Source organism: Zea mays, chromosome 1 (genome assembly GCF_902167145.1).
Source record: "Zea mays cultivar B73 chromosome 1, Zm-B73-REFERENCE-NAM-5.0, whole genome shotgun sequence".
Taxonomy (NCBI): domain Eukaryota; kingdom Viridiplantae; phylum Streptophyta; class Magnoliopsida; order Poales; family Poaceae; genus Zea; species Zea mays.
The window spans coordinates 218,048,231-218,062,329 of NC_050096.1; the positions used below are offsets into that span (position 1 = coordinate 218,048,231).

Sequence of the window (14,099 nt, forward strand, 5' to 3'; positions counted from 1 at the left end):
GTCACTTTCTACCTCCTAAACTATATAGACTCTTGATACGTAATTTTCACGACACTTGATTTTCTGTAGAGCCAGATTCTAAAAAGGCACTGTTTTTTTTCCTGTGCATCTTGTGAGTGAAAAGCTCTTGGGCTGGAGTAGTGACAGCCTAGACGCCGTACGTACGTACCCCTCGTGACTCCGCTCTCCGCAGAGACGGCGACATCAACGTTCGCTCAGTCTGTTCGTTCTTAATTATTATATACCTTCGGAGGTTAGTACCCTAGAGTAGTATATTTTACGAGTGTATATGTCGTGGAGCATAATGATTGGAGACCGCTCCGTGAGCATAATGGCCGGATCTGTGGAAATTTCCGGATCGTGAGAGACCTGGAGCGGACATGTTGCCAACCAGAGTAGCGCTTCATCTCTACTAATTGCGATCGCGCTTCACCTCTTGTCCATCGCTTGGTCCAGTTGTCCTTGTCCTTGCCCTTGTTCCTGCAGCAGCATGACATCTTGTGACGGCCACACTGCATCCTCTTTTGCTTGCCATTCCGTCTCTGATCTCCGACACCTCGCTCGCCGCTTCATACGTTCGTGTCGTGACCGACGAAAGGATTTCCAAGGATAGTTGGGGGGAAAACTATAGATGGCCAAACAGGTCGGCCTATCCCCACTCAGCACGGGGCGTGTTGGGCATGACCCGTTTTAGGCACGGCTCACTAGGCTCGGCTAACGAATTGTACCATGTCGGATGGGCTCACATGCCGCGGTAATGGTCCAGGTATGGTCCGTCAGCCTGCTAGCCGTTCCAGGTCGGTTTGGTAGCACGCTGATCCATATGAGTACATTGTATAATTCAGCGATTTCCAAGGATAGTCCTAGTGGGAAAAAACTATAGATGGCCAAACGGTCCGGCGCGGACCGTGTTAGGCACGGCCCACCAGGTCCGCCTAGCGAATTGTGCTGTGCCGGACGGGCCCACGTGCCGCGGTAGCGACCCAGGCACGACCCGTCGGTCTGCTAGTCGTGCTGGGCTGGCCCGGTCGCACAATGACCCATCTAATTATATTGTATAATTTAACAAAAAATGTGTAGCTATAGGGGCTCAAACACGCATCCACATGTATGAGACACTTAAACACACCCACCTAGCCAGTGCGGTAGCAGTTTTATTGTGTTATATGTTGAACTCTTATACTTAATATATATATAAACTATTAATTTCAAATTAAAAAATTAATCGTGTTGTGCCCGTGCCAGTACTACGGGTCGAAATAGCGGTCCAGGCACGGCATTATACTAGCCGAATCGGGTTATGACTGGGTAGTGTTTTTTTGTGTGTGTCTAGACTAGCCGATCGTGTTAATAACAATTGACTGTCTATAGAAAAAACACAGGGAGGGAAGACCGACGCAAAGCCGCAAACAAACCACAGGTTGCTGCGGCAGGAGCGAAGAGTAGCAGTTGCCCGTCTGCCTAAAATTCATGTGGGCACTACGGGCAGCCCAGCCGTGATGAGGCGAGGCCGGACGAACGAAGCCGAGTGGTCCGCTTAGATGAATGATCACGCTGCGGCTTCCTTCCAGACTTGAAGCCAGAAAGGTCACAGACGCCGGCAGTGAGCGGGCGCGTTGCTCTTGTTGTTTACCCACGTCGGCGTGCCGGTAAACGAGTGTGGAGACTGATGGAGAGCGACAGCCCAGCGACGATGCGCGCCCTGCCCCTGCCTGTGCGGTGCGGAATTTTGCTGGAACACAGGGCAACCCCTCTGAACCTCGACCAATTTCCTTATTTTGTGGACACGGCAAAAACAACCCACACGGGACAGGACACGGCTGCTAGCGCTGGTGGCAAGACCCTGTCCGTCTTCCTTTGGCTGGGAATCCCAATTCATTAAAAAAAAAGAAAAAAAGAAAAAAAAAAACACGGCTAAGAAGGGCATGTGCGCGCGGGGGGATCGGAGCCGCAGAGGTCCGAGCCAACAAGTATGAGCAAGCGTCGTCCTTGCATTGGCGTCCCCATCATGGCTCGGGCGCCACCACTAGTAGCTTAGCACGCGCCATATATCTAATAAGCCGGCGCTGCTGTACGTCGCTTCCGCCATCTACTTGCTAGCAGCTATCTAATAGGCCGGCCGGGCAGCGCGAAACAGCAGCGGGAGCTCAGCTCGCTCGCTCGCTCGTCTCTGCCGCCCCGCCCGTCGCGGTCGTCGCGCGAGAGGGGTGGCCATCATCCATGGGCGGCGTCCGCGGCCACAGCAGCGCCGCCGGCGTCTCTGAGGAGGCGGCGGCGGCGGCGGCTTGGGTGTGGGCCGCGGCGGATCTCCCCGTGCGCGTGGACTGGGCGGGCGCGGCGGCGCAATGCGCGTCCCTGTGGGCGCACGCGCGGGCGCTGCTGGTCGTGCCGGCGGTGCGGCTCCTGGTGGCCCTGTCGCTGGCGATGACGGTGATGGTGCTGGCCGAGAAGCTGTTCGTCTGCGCCGTGTGCGTCGCCGTGCGGGCGTTCCGGCTCGGCCCGCACCGGCGGTACCGCTGGGAGCCCATCGCCGCCGCCGCCGCCGCCGTGGGGTACCCCGTGGTGCTGGTGCAGATCCCCATGTACAACGAGCGGGAGGTGAGTGAGTGAGCCAGCTGAGCATGAGCATGGGCATGAGCTGGCGACATAACGCGTAGTAGTAGTAGTAGTGGGCAAGACTGACATGAGCTGGTGGTTGCAAGCAGAGAGTGAATTAACTGAGCGAGCGAGCGAGAGAGAGAGAATTGATTACTAGTGTTTTGACCGTGCGTGCATGTCGCGTTGGCGCGGTGACTGATGGAAGATGCCGTGTTGTTTTCTGTGAACCGTGCATGTCGGGCGCCGGCGAATGGAATGGAAGGTGTACAAGCTGTCGATCGGGGCGGCATGTGCGCTGGAGTGGCCGCCGGAGCGCTTCGTGATCCAGGTGCTGGACGACTCCACGGACCCCGTTGTAAAGGTACGCCGGCGACCTGATCTGGTCCCCTCACTCACACACTCTCTCTCTTTCTCTCGACCGGGCACCACCACGACCTTTTTGCGACGACCTTCGTGGCCAGGCCACAGCGAGCAAACCAATCAATCATTCATATGCATCCAATGGGCACGTGAATACACTCGTCTCCGTGCCCCCATGTGTCTCCATGTGTGTAATAAGGATTGAGATTTACCACTTGTGGATTGTTTGGCAACCTATATACTAGTACGTAGGACGTCTGTCAGTGGGTACGTCGGCGCCGTCGTCAGTGCCGACTAGGCGCACTAGCTAAAGTCAGCCAGGCACCCGCACTCACGCGTGGAGCGGACACAATGAGATGGCCGGGCCCGAGCGTGGCGGGCGGAGTTGCGGAGCGCAGTCGTCCACTGCCGTGCCGCGCCCCAACGCAAGGCAGCTCTGCCCGCCGTCCTCAGACAGACCACAGGCCATGCGCGTGGCTCCACTGCCACGAGACGGAGCGTAGCCCGGCTGCCCGGGCCCCGGCCCCGGCCCCCAATGCATGCTCCACCGGCAAGGTGAAGGCCAAAGGCCAGGTACGCACGAACGGGTATGGTATGGAACGCGCCGGACGGACGGGGCTCCGGAGGAGGTGGCCTACTGCCTACTGGCCTCGCGTCGCGTGTATGGTGGGCGGCAAGCGTCCGGTCCGTCCCGTCGCGGTCGTGGTCGCGTCGCTAGTGCACCAGACCACCAGTACCTTATGCTGTGTCTCGCTAGTCGCGGTCGTTTGTTTTGTTTTGCATATTTGCATTCCTGGTCAATGCTAAGAATCTAGCGGTGGAATAATAACAAGGAGCGAGCGAGTGGAGGCCGTCCGTCCTGCAGCGCAGGACGCGCCCAACCCAACCAGACGCAGCCGGCCGTCCTGCAGTCTGGAACAGCGACGACGACGACACCGCCGGCCGGAACCACAACCACCATATGTACACGCGCTCGGCGTATGGCATGGCCTCCGGGCCGGGGGGGGAGTGAAAGATACGTACGTACCTGTTCGTAATCGTACGTGCTCGGCGACCGCTACCCACGGGCGCGGGCAGCAAGCAGTCCACGTCACCCCCCCTTCCCGCTGGAGTGGCACAGAATAATCGCGTCGCGTCGTGGGTGGCGTGGCGTGGCGTGGCCGGAAGGAAGGAACAGACCACGCCCGGCCCGGGGAGCAATTTTCTTTTTTCCTCGCTCGCTAGATCCGGCGGCAGGTTTCTTCCACTTGCGCCTGCGCCTGCCGTGCGGCCGGGCACGGCGACGAATTTGAGTGCTCGTTCTCGTGCATTGCGGGCCCACTGGGACTGGGCGGGCCATCATGGCTCATGACTCGCTGCGAGGCCTCACATGGAATGCAGGGAAGGCTGTCTCCCACAGTCCACAGGGACCTGTTTCCTTACAACAACCGGTTCTGGCTGCCACTGAAATCGATCACTGTTCTTTCTTTGTTTGTTTGTTCGAGGTTATTGGCCGGGTGGAGCAGTTACGTCGCGATGGGGCAAGATATATTGGCACAAGTTTTAATGAAGAGTGCTCCTAAACCGACACAAAATATTCTTAGTTTCCTTATAAAACGAACTAATTTTAGAAATCTTTCAATTAAAAGACGACTTTAGAGATTCTTATTTTTCCAACAAAAAAAAATGGAAAATCCCTAGAAGAATAGGGTTGCCGGATTACGGGACGCCGCGGCTCGTCAAAAACAAAGGCTTGGGCCGCAAGTCCCTCACGCGCGGGCACGATTGGGTCCCCTCCCGCCCCAGACGTATTACTGGGCTGGATGTGGGCTGTACTGCAAGCTTAGCGTGTACTCATGGGCTCGCTCGCCCTAGACGAACTCCGGCGAGGCCCCGCCGCCAACGCCGGCCATGGCACGACGCGCGAGCGCCGGGATCCCGAGGGCGTCACGGCCAGGCGGCGGGGTGTCACGCGCGCCTCATAAGGGCGCGGGCGTCTGCTGCCTTGCTGTCGGAGGTATGGCGCCGCCTGTGGCTTTTAGGGTTCACGGGATTGCTGGCTAGCCTGTCTTGCTCGTGCAACCTATTATTAGTTACCTAGACGGCTTCTCAGCGGTGTTGATTCCGATCCTGGAGAGAATTTGCCCCGTCAGGATGCCCTCCGATTCGTCCGTAGGTTAAATTCTCAAAAAATCTTAATTTTATCAATGCGATGGGCCGTCGGGGTAACTCTTGTGCACTCTGCATGCCGTTTTAGTATGGCGTTATTATTCTGAAATACCCTTGGACAAGCGACCTGTGTGTCCAGTGTCCACCACCCGTGAGGACAATGCAATCCAGAGACCTGAATCTGTCTCTGTCCGCCCTCCCCACCGTTTCCAGGACCTGGTGGAGACGGAGTGCCAGAGGTGGAAGAGCAAAGGCGTGAACATAAAGTACGAGGTGAGGGGGAACCGGAAGGGGTACAAGGCCGGCGCGCTCAAGGAAGGACTGAAGCACGACTACGTCGCAGACTGCGAATACATCGCCATGTTCGACGCCGACTTCCAGCCTGACTCTGACTTCCTCCTCAGGACTATCCCGTTCCTCGTGCACAACCCGGAGATCGCCCTCGTCCAGGCTCGCTGGAAGTTTGGTTAGCTCAGACACCATCTCCCCTGCTGTGGAATATCGTAAATGATAAAACTCTACTTGTCCTAAACCGTCTTTTGACCCCCACATGTGCGCAGTTAATTCTGACGAGTGTCTGCTGACAAGATTCCAAGAGATGTCGTTGGACTACCATTTCAAGTATGAGCAAGAGGCCGGCTCCTCGGTGTATTCATTCTTTGGCTTCAATGGTGCAGTCATGTCCTGTGATATCGAGTATCAGTAAGCTTAAAGCTTTCTGATGACTGCGAGTCTTACGAGAGCATATTTTCTTTCTTCTTCTTCTTCTTCATCTTTTAGGGACAGCTGGTGTCTGGAGGATCTCAGCGATCGATGATGCTGGGGGCTGGAAGGACCGGACGACAGTGGAAGATATGGACCTGGCTGTCCGTGCGATGCTGCAGGGATGGAAGTTCCTTTACGTCGGCGACATTAAGGTACGCCAGTGCTCCGTCCGTCGCTTGCCCTGTAGGAAACTCAGGAACATAACTGGAGACGAATCTAACGATCCTCAGGGTAACTGCATCTGTGTGTGTGTGCTTATATAGGTCAAGAGCGAACTGCCTAGCACATTCAAGGCGTACCGGTTTCAGCAGCACAGGTGGTCATGTGGGCCGGCGAACCTGTTCAAGAAAATGATGGTAGAGATTTTAGAAAACAAGGTTTGTTTGTTTGTTTGTTTGTCTACTTTGTTTTTTCAGACTGCCTTTTACAAGCGAAGCGCCAACACATCACAGCATTGACTGGCCGGTGTGCCTTTTTTTTTTTCTTCTCTTGTGTAGAGAGTGTCGCTGTGGAGTAAAATCCACCTATGGTACGATTTCTTCTTCGTCGGGAAAGTCGCTGCTCATACGGTGACATTCATCTACTACTGCTTCGCGATCCCTGTGTCTGTTCTGTTCCCTGAGATCCAGATCCCTCTCTGGGGAGTTGTCTATGTCCCGACAGTCATAACCCTCTTGAAGGCTCTTGGCACACCGAGGTAATTAAGTACGCCAAAGCTCAAGTTTTTGAGCGACACTACTGTTGTTTCATCGTCTAACGCCTGCTGCTGACCTGAAAAGCTTCTCGCCGTTACAGTTCCTTTCACCTGGTGATCCTCTGGGTCCTGTTTGAGAATGTCATGTCGTTGCACCGGATTAAGGCTGCAGTAAGTGGTCTTCTGGATGCTGGTGGGCGAGTCAATGAGTGGGTTGTCACTGAGAAGTTGGGCGACACCAGCAAGGCAAAGCCTGGCACCAATGGATCAGACACTGCTGTAAAGGTGATAGATGTGAAGCTAACAGAACCGCTTGTTCCGAAGCTAGTGAAGAGGCGAGCAAGATTTTGGGAGAGGTAAGTTTACCTATTATCATCATTAGGCCTTGTTCGGTTGCAAGTGAATCAGAGAGAGAGGATTAAATCCCTTTCCATCAATTTTGACTAGCAAATAATTTAATCCCCTCTAATCTCTTTCGATCCACTTCTAACCGAACAAGCCCTTAAGAGTTTCTCAAAGTTAGCATAACACTAGTGCAGGTTTTATGCATTTATGAGAATGTGCATAACACTAGTTTAGTTTTTATGCATTTATGAGAATGTGCATAACACTACCGTACTACTTTTTATGCATTTATGAGAAATTGAGAATGTGCATAGTGTTGATTGCATACTTTCTAGTGTCTCCAAATGCTTATAAGCAATATTATCTATATCAGGTACCACTGCTCAGAACTTTTCGTTGGAACCTGCATAATCCTGTGTGGTTTCTATGACCTGCTTTTTGCAAATAAGGGATACTACATTTTTCTCTTCCTTCAAGGCACGGCGTTCCTTGTTGTTGGTTTTGGGTATGTCGGCACACTACCTCCTTGCACTGCATAAGCTGTCATGGACAACTGATATTACCTGCTCACCAGAAACTGAGCAAGCAAAGCTCCTCTCTCCTGCACATATCAAACTCTTGAATTCAATGATAGTTGAGCAATGTTCCCCCATCAGTCTTGGCCTGACATGATCCACCGCCGAGAAGGTTGTTCAGATATCGCCGTCGTTCTCCTGTCAGTGTTGGTCAGATTTGAGCCAAACCATTCTTTATTGTCAGAAGGCCATTCAAATAGTGTCACCATTGCAAATTTTATAATAACGGTGTTTACCGAAGCATCATGAAAAGAAAAATGATTGGTGCAGCAGCATTTCGTTCGCATTCCATAGAGATGCAGTTCACATCCAGTATTTTTTTTTGGAAATCTAGTGTTATTACTCAGAGTTCAGATCCATAATGGAAGATTGTTGGCTTCCTCAGTTCATAACCTGTGTAGGCTTAAAACTTGTAGATGTAAATTGTTATTAACACTAATATTTTTTATTGAATCCGGGTATTATTGAAATGCAAGTGTAGCATGCATTTCTTTTCCTGTAAGAAGCCAAAGATGACTTCTGAGTAACACGTCTAATCAGACATTTTACTTGATGTGGCACATGGAATAGTGGATCTATTTTAACTATGTAGCAGCAACCATTTGGTCATACTGGTCACGCATGATTGAAGTTGTGAATTATTGGAACTTGCTCTCCTGGGCAAATTGATCCAAGTGGGGAGTGAAAGTAACGCAAACAAGGTTTTAGCTCGAGATGACAATTGCTCTGTTCATTTTGCCTCTCAAGGGCACTGTACGGGGGTATTTATAAGTGCCTGAGTGCCCAACGTCTTGACGTAAGGACGTATGTGCCCTCAGGCACCTGGACTATCCCCGGAATATTCCCATAAGGGAGGGTTACAGACTATCATTACAGAAAAGCCATTGCAAATCGGGCCCGTAATACACTTCTCCGTGCGGGGCCTGCATCAATGGGCCGAATCCTACGTGGGCCTCCAGGTTGGGTGAGGGCGTGGGACGGGGCGACCTCGTCGTAGACCTTCGTCCTGCAGTGTAGAGGCCGAAGGGTGGACTCCGCCGGTCGTTTTGCCTCTGTTGGTGCAGCGAGATCGACGAAGGCTTGGAGCGAAGGGTAGTGTCTTCGCCTTCGCCCCAACATTTGCCCTCCGAGGGACCAGTTCGACTAAGTCATCTGGTGCCGAAGACGTCGCTAGATGGTGGAGACGCTGCCCTCGCTTGAAGTGGTTCCGCGGGGGTTTTTGATGTGACTGTTGACGGACGCAGTACTATTGGACTGCGGGTTTCTCGAAGCGTCGCGTCCTGTGTATAAAAAGGAGGGCGGCGCGGGTCAGGTTCTCTTATCTTTCTGCGTGCCGCGAAACCTGAAAGTCGCTTAGAGGGGGGTGAATAGGGCGAATCTGAAATTTAACAACTTAAGCACAACTACAAGCCGAGTTAGCGTTAGAAATAATAATGAGTCCGAGAGAGAGGGCACAAAACAAATCGTGAGCGAATAAAGAGCGAGACACGATGATTTGTTTTACCGAGGTTCGGTTCTTGCAAACCTACTCCCCGTTGAGGTGGTCACAAAGACCGGGTCTCTTTCAACCCTTTCCCTCTCTCACGCGGTCCCTCGGACCGAGTGAGCTTCTCTTCTCAATCAAACGGAACACGAAGTTCCCGCAAGGACCACCACACAATTGGTGTCTCTTGCCTTGGTTACAATTGAGTTTGATCACAAGAATGAAGGAAGAAAAGAAGCAATCCAAGCGCAAGAGCTCAAATGAACACAACAAATCACTCTCTCTAATCACTAAAGCTTTGTGTGGAGTTGGGAGAGGATTTGATCTCTTTGGTGTGTCTTGTATTGAATGCTAGCTATCGTAAGGTGTAGAAGTGTGGAAACTTGGATGCCGTTGAATGTGGGGTGGTTGGGGTATTTATAGCCCCAACCACCAAAATATGGCTGTTGGAAGTGTGCTGTCGTATGGCGCACCGGACAGTCCGGTGCGCCACCGGACACTGTTCGGTGCGCCAGCCATGTCAGCGGACCGTTGGGGTTCGACCGTTGGAGCTCTGACTTGTGGGGCCTCTGGGCTGTCCGGTGGTGCATCAGACAGGTCCTGTAGACTGTTCGGTGCGCCAACTGCGCGTGCTCTGACTCTGGTGCGCACTGTAGCGCATTGAATGCGGTTGCAGACGACCGTTGCTCGCGAAGTAGTCGTTGCTCTGCTGGCACACCGGACAGTCCGGTGTGCACCGGACACTGTCCGGTGACTCACCGGATAGTCCGGTGAATTATAGCGGAGCGCCCTCTGTCTTTTCTCGAAGGTGAAGAGTTTGGCCTCGAGTCCCCTGGTGCACCGGACACTGTCCGGTGGTGCACCAGACACTGTTCGGTGGCACACCGGACAGTCCGGTGCGCCAGACCAGGGTGCCTTCCGGGTTGTGTTTTGCTCTCTTGTTTGAACCCTTTTCTTGTTCTTTTTATTGGCTTATTGTGAACCTTTGGCACATGTAGAACTTATAGACTAGAGCAAACTAGTTAGTCCAATTATTTGTGTTGGGCAATTCAACCACCAAAATCAATTAGGAAATAGGTGTAAGCCTAATTCCCTTTCAAAACCCTAGCCTCCTTTTGAAACCGTTCGTCCGCTTGCCTGCCCTCCTTGCTCCTGTTCGTCGGAGATCTGGCCCGCGTCAAGCAGACCGCGCGCCGCCGCCGACGGTACGTAGCCATGCCGTCTTCTTCCTCATCTGCTGCAACCACGACGACGTCCGAGGATACCTTAAGCAATGTGGCGGCGGCGGAGCTACATCCGGGTGATACGGTGGAGTTCGGCGTTTCGAGCATTTCCTCGGTCCGCGTGCAGGATATGCAGCAGCTGGGATATTTTGGCAGCGGAGTTGGGCGTGTCCCGGGGCGGAGGAGGTTCCCGAGCCCGAGGGCGAGTTGATTGTGTTTGAGGCGTTTTTCACCGCTGGCCTTCGCCTGCCTGCACATCGCTTTGTGGCGGAGGTCCTGCGGAGATTTGAGGTCCAGGTCCACCAGCTGACACCTAACACTGTGGTGGCCCTGGCGAAGTATGTCTGGGCGGCGACTTCGTATGCGGTCAGCCTTCTATGGAAGTCTTCGCCAAACATTACTGTCTGCATTGGCAAAAAAGAAAAATTGGACACAAGATTGCATAATTTGGATCGTGCACGTTTACGCCGAGGACCGGAAAGACTTCGATGGAAGTCGTGGAGTTGGTTCCCTGTGCCCGCAATAAGTGGGGCAACTGGTGGGATTTCTGGTTTTATGTTTCAGAGGGTGAAGTCGAAGACGATCCAGGGCTCCCCGTGGCCATTATGTGCTCCCATTATTATGTGGCATACCCGCAATTTGAAGTTGCGGAAGATGATGAGGATGAAGGGGCCCTTCAGAGCGCTGCCCGCATGAGTAGTGGGCGCGATTTAGTTGAGAAATTCATCGGGTATGGGGTGTGGCCCTTGGCACATGGATGGGCGTTGGGTGAAGTATGCCCTCGCGAGATGCCCTCCCTGGGTGGGCAGCGAGTGCGAAGTCCAGCCTTCGCGTTGGATCTGCGAGGCCAGGATCCCGCCGCATTCGTGCGCGAAGCGGAAGATGGGGCTATGCGTATTGTGGGGCGTTATGTGCCTAGGACGGAGGCCTAGCGGAGTTGGGATATCCGCGGATCCAACGCTCGCCTAAATAGGGTCTTTGAGCTGAATCGCCTGTCGTACGGCGGCTATCCCGGGGAAGACGCTGTCGACCGCCGCGGGAAGAGGCCAGTGGCCGTGGCTAAGGAAGACCCTTCACAAGAGGCCGCCCCATCTACTAAGAAGAGAAAACTAGGTACTGCAGTGGGGGAACTGGGGTCTCCGGTAGTTTTGCTGTGGTGCGCGGACTGCTGATTTTGAAGTGCCCGGCCAAGAAGCAGGCCTTCGCTTCCTTGAATGGTTGCAGGAGGAGCTGCAGGTGCTCCCGACCATCGTGACGGGTTTCATGTCCTTCGCCTCCCTCGTCACCTGCGAGGGGGCCGTGAATGCTTTGTCCCGCGAGGGGTGCAGGCATTACGAGGTCTTCGACCAAGCAGACGAGAACTTTGAACGTGAAATCTTCAAGGTCGAAGACCCTGTGGCGAAGCAGTCAGCGGGGGCACTCTTCGATAGGATGTGGGGTCCGCACGGCCGAGAGGCGGTTAGGGAGCGGTCCGACCGGGCGATAGAGCAGGTAAAGGCTGTTTTTTGTGTGGTTATATGTGTGGGTATGTGTGGTTTTGCTGAATGAGTGTGCTGTTGCTGCAGATGGCGCATGCCGAAGACGTCGAGGACCTTGGTGGTCTGGACGGCGCGCCGCCCGAGGCTGCGGAGGTCAATCCGGTGCCGCCCTCGGATGCCGGTGAAGGCTCCTCGGCGAACCCCGTGCCCACTGCGGCCGTTGAAGACCCTGCATCAGCCCCTGCGCCGATGGGTGAAGACGCCTTGAGGGTGGTGGCCGAGCCGGCAGCCGAAGACCCCACAGCCACGGCCGAGCCTTCGCAGGTGGCTGAATAGGTGTTGAGAAGTTTGTAAATTTTGTTTGTGTGATACTGAACCTCGGTTGCTGCGCAGGTTCTGGGGTTTGGGCCTGCGCACGCAACCGCTACTGACAATGCTATTTTTGTGGCGGCTTTGACCGTGGCTGCTGATGATGATTCGTTTGGCTCTGTATCTAAGTGTTTTGAGTCTGATGATTCTGGGAGTTCGATTGTGTGGATGGAGGAGTCTTCAGATGAGGTCTTGGATTATTTTGCAGCGTTGGATGTGGCTGCGGCGGAGACTTCTCCGCATGTGGTGGGTGCTGAGGATCTTTCTAGTGCGAGTACTGGGTGTAGGCGGCGAAGGGCGGTGGCGAAACGGAGAGTGAGTGAGTTGTCGCGAAGTGGTAGACATCTTCGTGGTGAGATGGAGAGTGGTTGTCTTCGTGTGGAAGGGACTGGTAAACGTGAATTGTTGTCCTCACCGGCTGGGGCGAGTGTAGGCGAGGGGGAGCTACGAAATCTTTTTGAGGGTGAGGAATTGAGGATAATGTTGTTCAACTACAGGGAGATGGGTATCATCCCGAAAGTTGAGCCAATGTAATATGTGATGCCCTCGCTGTGTGTATGTAACCATAATTTGTATGATAAGGCTGCGCGCCTTCGTTGATCCGGCCGTGCCCGTAGGCGACTTGTGCACGGAGTCTTTTGGGAACGACTTCGATCTTCACGTACTCGTTGTGTTGTTTCGGCTGCGCCCGTAAGCGACTTTTGCACAGAGTCTGGCTGCACCCTTAGGCGACTTTTGCACGGAGAGTCTTTTGGAAAAGACTTCAATTTTGCGCACTTATTGTGCTAGTCCGGCTGCACCCGTAGGCGACTTTTGCCCGGAGGGTCCGGCTGCACCCTTAGGCGACTTTTGCGCGGAGAGTCTTTTGGAAAAGACTTCGATTTTGCGCACTTGTTGTGCTAGTCCGGCTGCACCCTTAGGCGACTTTTGCGCGGAGTGTCTTTGACAAAGACTTTGATTATCGCACTTGTTGTGTTGTTCCAGCTGCACCCTTAGGCGACTTTTGCGCGGAGAGTCTTTTGGAAAAGACTTCGATTTTGCGCACTTATTGTGCTAGTCCGGCTGCACCCTTAGGTGACTTTTACGCGGAGTGTCGCACGCGAGGGTAGCCAGCGCTGCCCCTCGCGGTGACTTCGATGTGGTCGAATGCCGAAGACCGTCGATGCAGTCTTTTTGACATATTGTGTCTTAGTTTTTGTGGGGGATTTTTGCGTGTATATTACATGGCTCCGCCTCATTAAAAACCTCACCCCCGAGAGGAAAAGAGTGCGGGCCGAAATGATACTGTTTGGTGAATTACAAGGGCCTGTTAGCCCTGAGAATTCAAACAAAAAATTTAGGGAGATTATTGATATTCCAGGAATGCTCTAGGTCCTCGCCGGATGGCGTTGTTAGCCTGTACGCTCTGGGGGACGCCTTCGTCTTGATGATGAAGGGACCCTCCCACTTTGGCTCCAGCTTGCCCCATGACTCTGTCCGAGTTGTCCGGACGAGTACGAGGTCCCCTTCGTTGAATTCTCTTGGGACGACTGTGTGGTCGTGCCATGCCTTTGTTTGAGCTTGGTATTTGTTGAGGGCCTGCAAGGCGAAGACACGGTCTCCGTCGATGAGGTCCTTGGAGGTTGGTTCGTCTACGTCGGGGACGGCTGAAGCGCTTGTCTGTGGTGACCCATATTTTATTTCCTGCGGGGTCATGGCCTCCGATCCATATAGCAGGCGGAAAGGAGTGAATCCAGTCGCCCGACACTCGGTCGTGTTCAGCGCCCATACTGCTTCAGGTAGCAGGTCGGCCCATTTACCCTTCTTGTCGTCGAGAAGCATTTTCTTGATGGCCGTGAAAATTTTGTCGTTGGTGCGCTCCACGACGCCATTAGATTGTGGGTGATATACTGAGGCGAAGGCAAGCTTGGTGCCAGGAGAAGTAGAAGTCCCTGAAGTCCTGGCTGTCAAACTGTTTGCCGTTGTCAACTGTGAGCTCGGACGGGACTCCCAATCGGCAAACAATGTTTTGCCAGAAGAATTTCTGGGCAGTCTTCGATGTTATTGTGGATACTGCCCTTG

The 14,099-nt window shown here is 53.6% G+C and overlaps 1 protein-coding gene across 1 annotated transcript; it reads left to right on the forward strand.

Moving 5' to 3' along the window:
* The first annotated feature begins 1,999 nt into the window (after window positions 1–1,999).
* On the forward strand, window positions 2,000–8,071 carry LOC100216582 (putative mannan synthase 7). Its single transcript, NM_001360040.1, has 9 exons — window positions 2,000–2,598; window positions 2,861–2,959; window positions 5,320–5,572; window positions 5,667–5,777; window positions 5,887–6,023; window positions 6,135–6,248; window positions 6,369–6,568; window positions 6,667–6,921; window positions 7,284–8,071. The coding sequence occupies exons 1-9, from the start codon at window positions 2,221–2,223 to the stop codon at window positions 7,447–7,449; spliced, it is 1,713 nt and encodes a 570-aa protein (NP_001346969.1). The 5' UTR covers window positions 2,000–2,220; the 3' UTR covers window positions 7,450–8,071.
* Window positions 8,072–14,099: the final 6,028 nt, after the last annotated feature.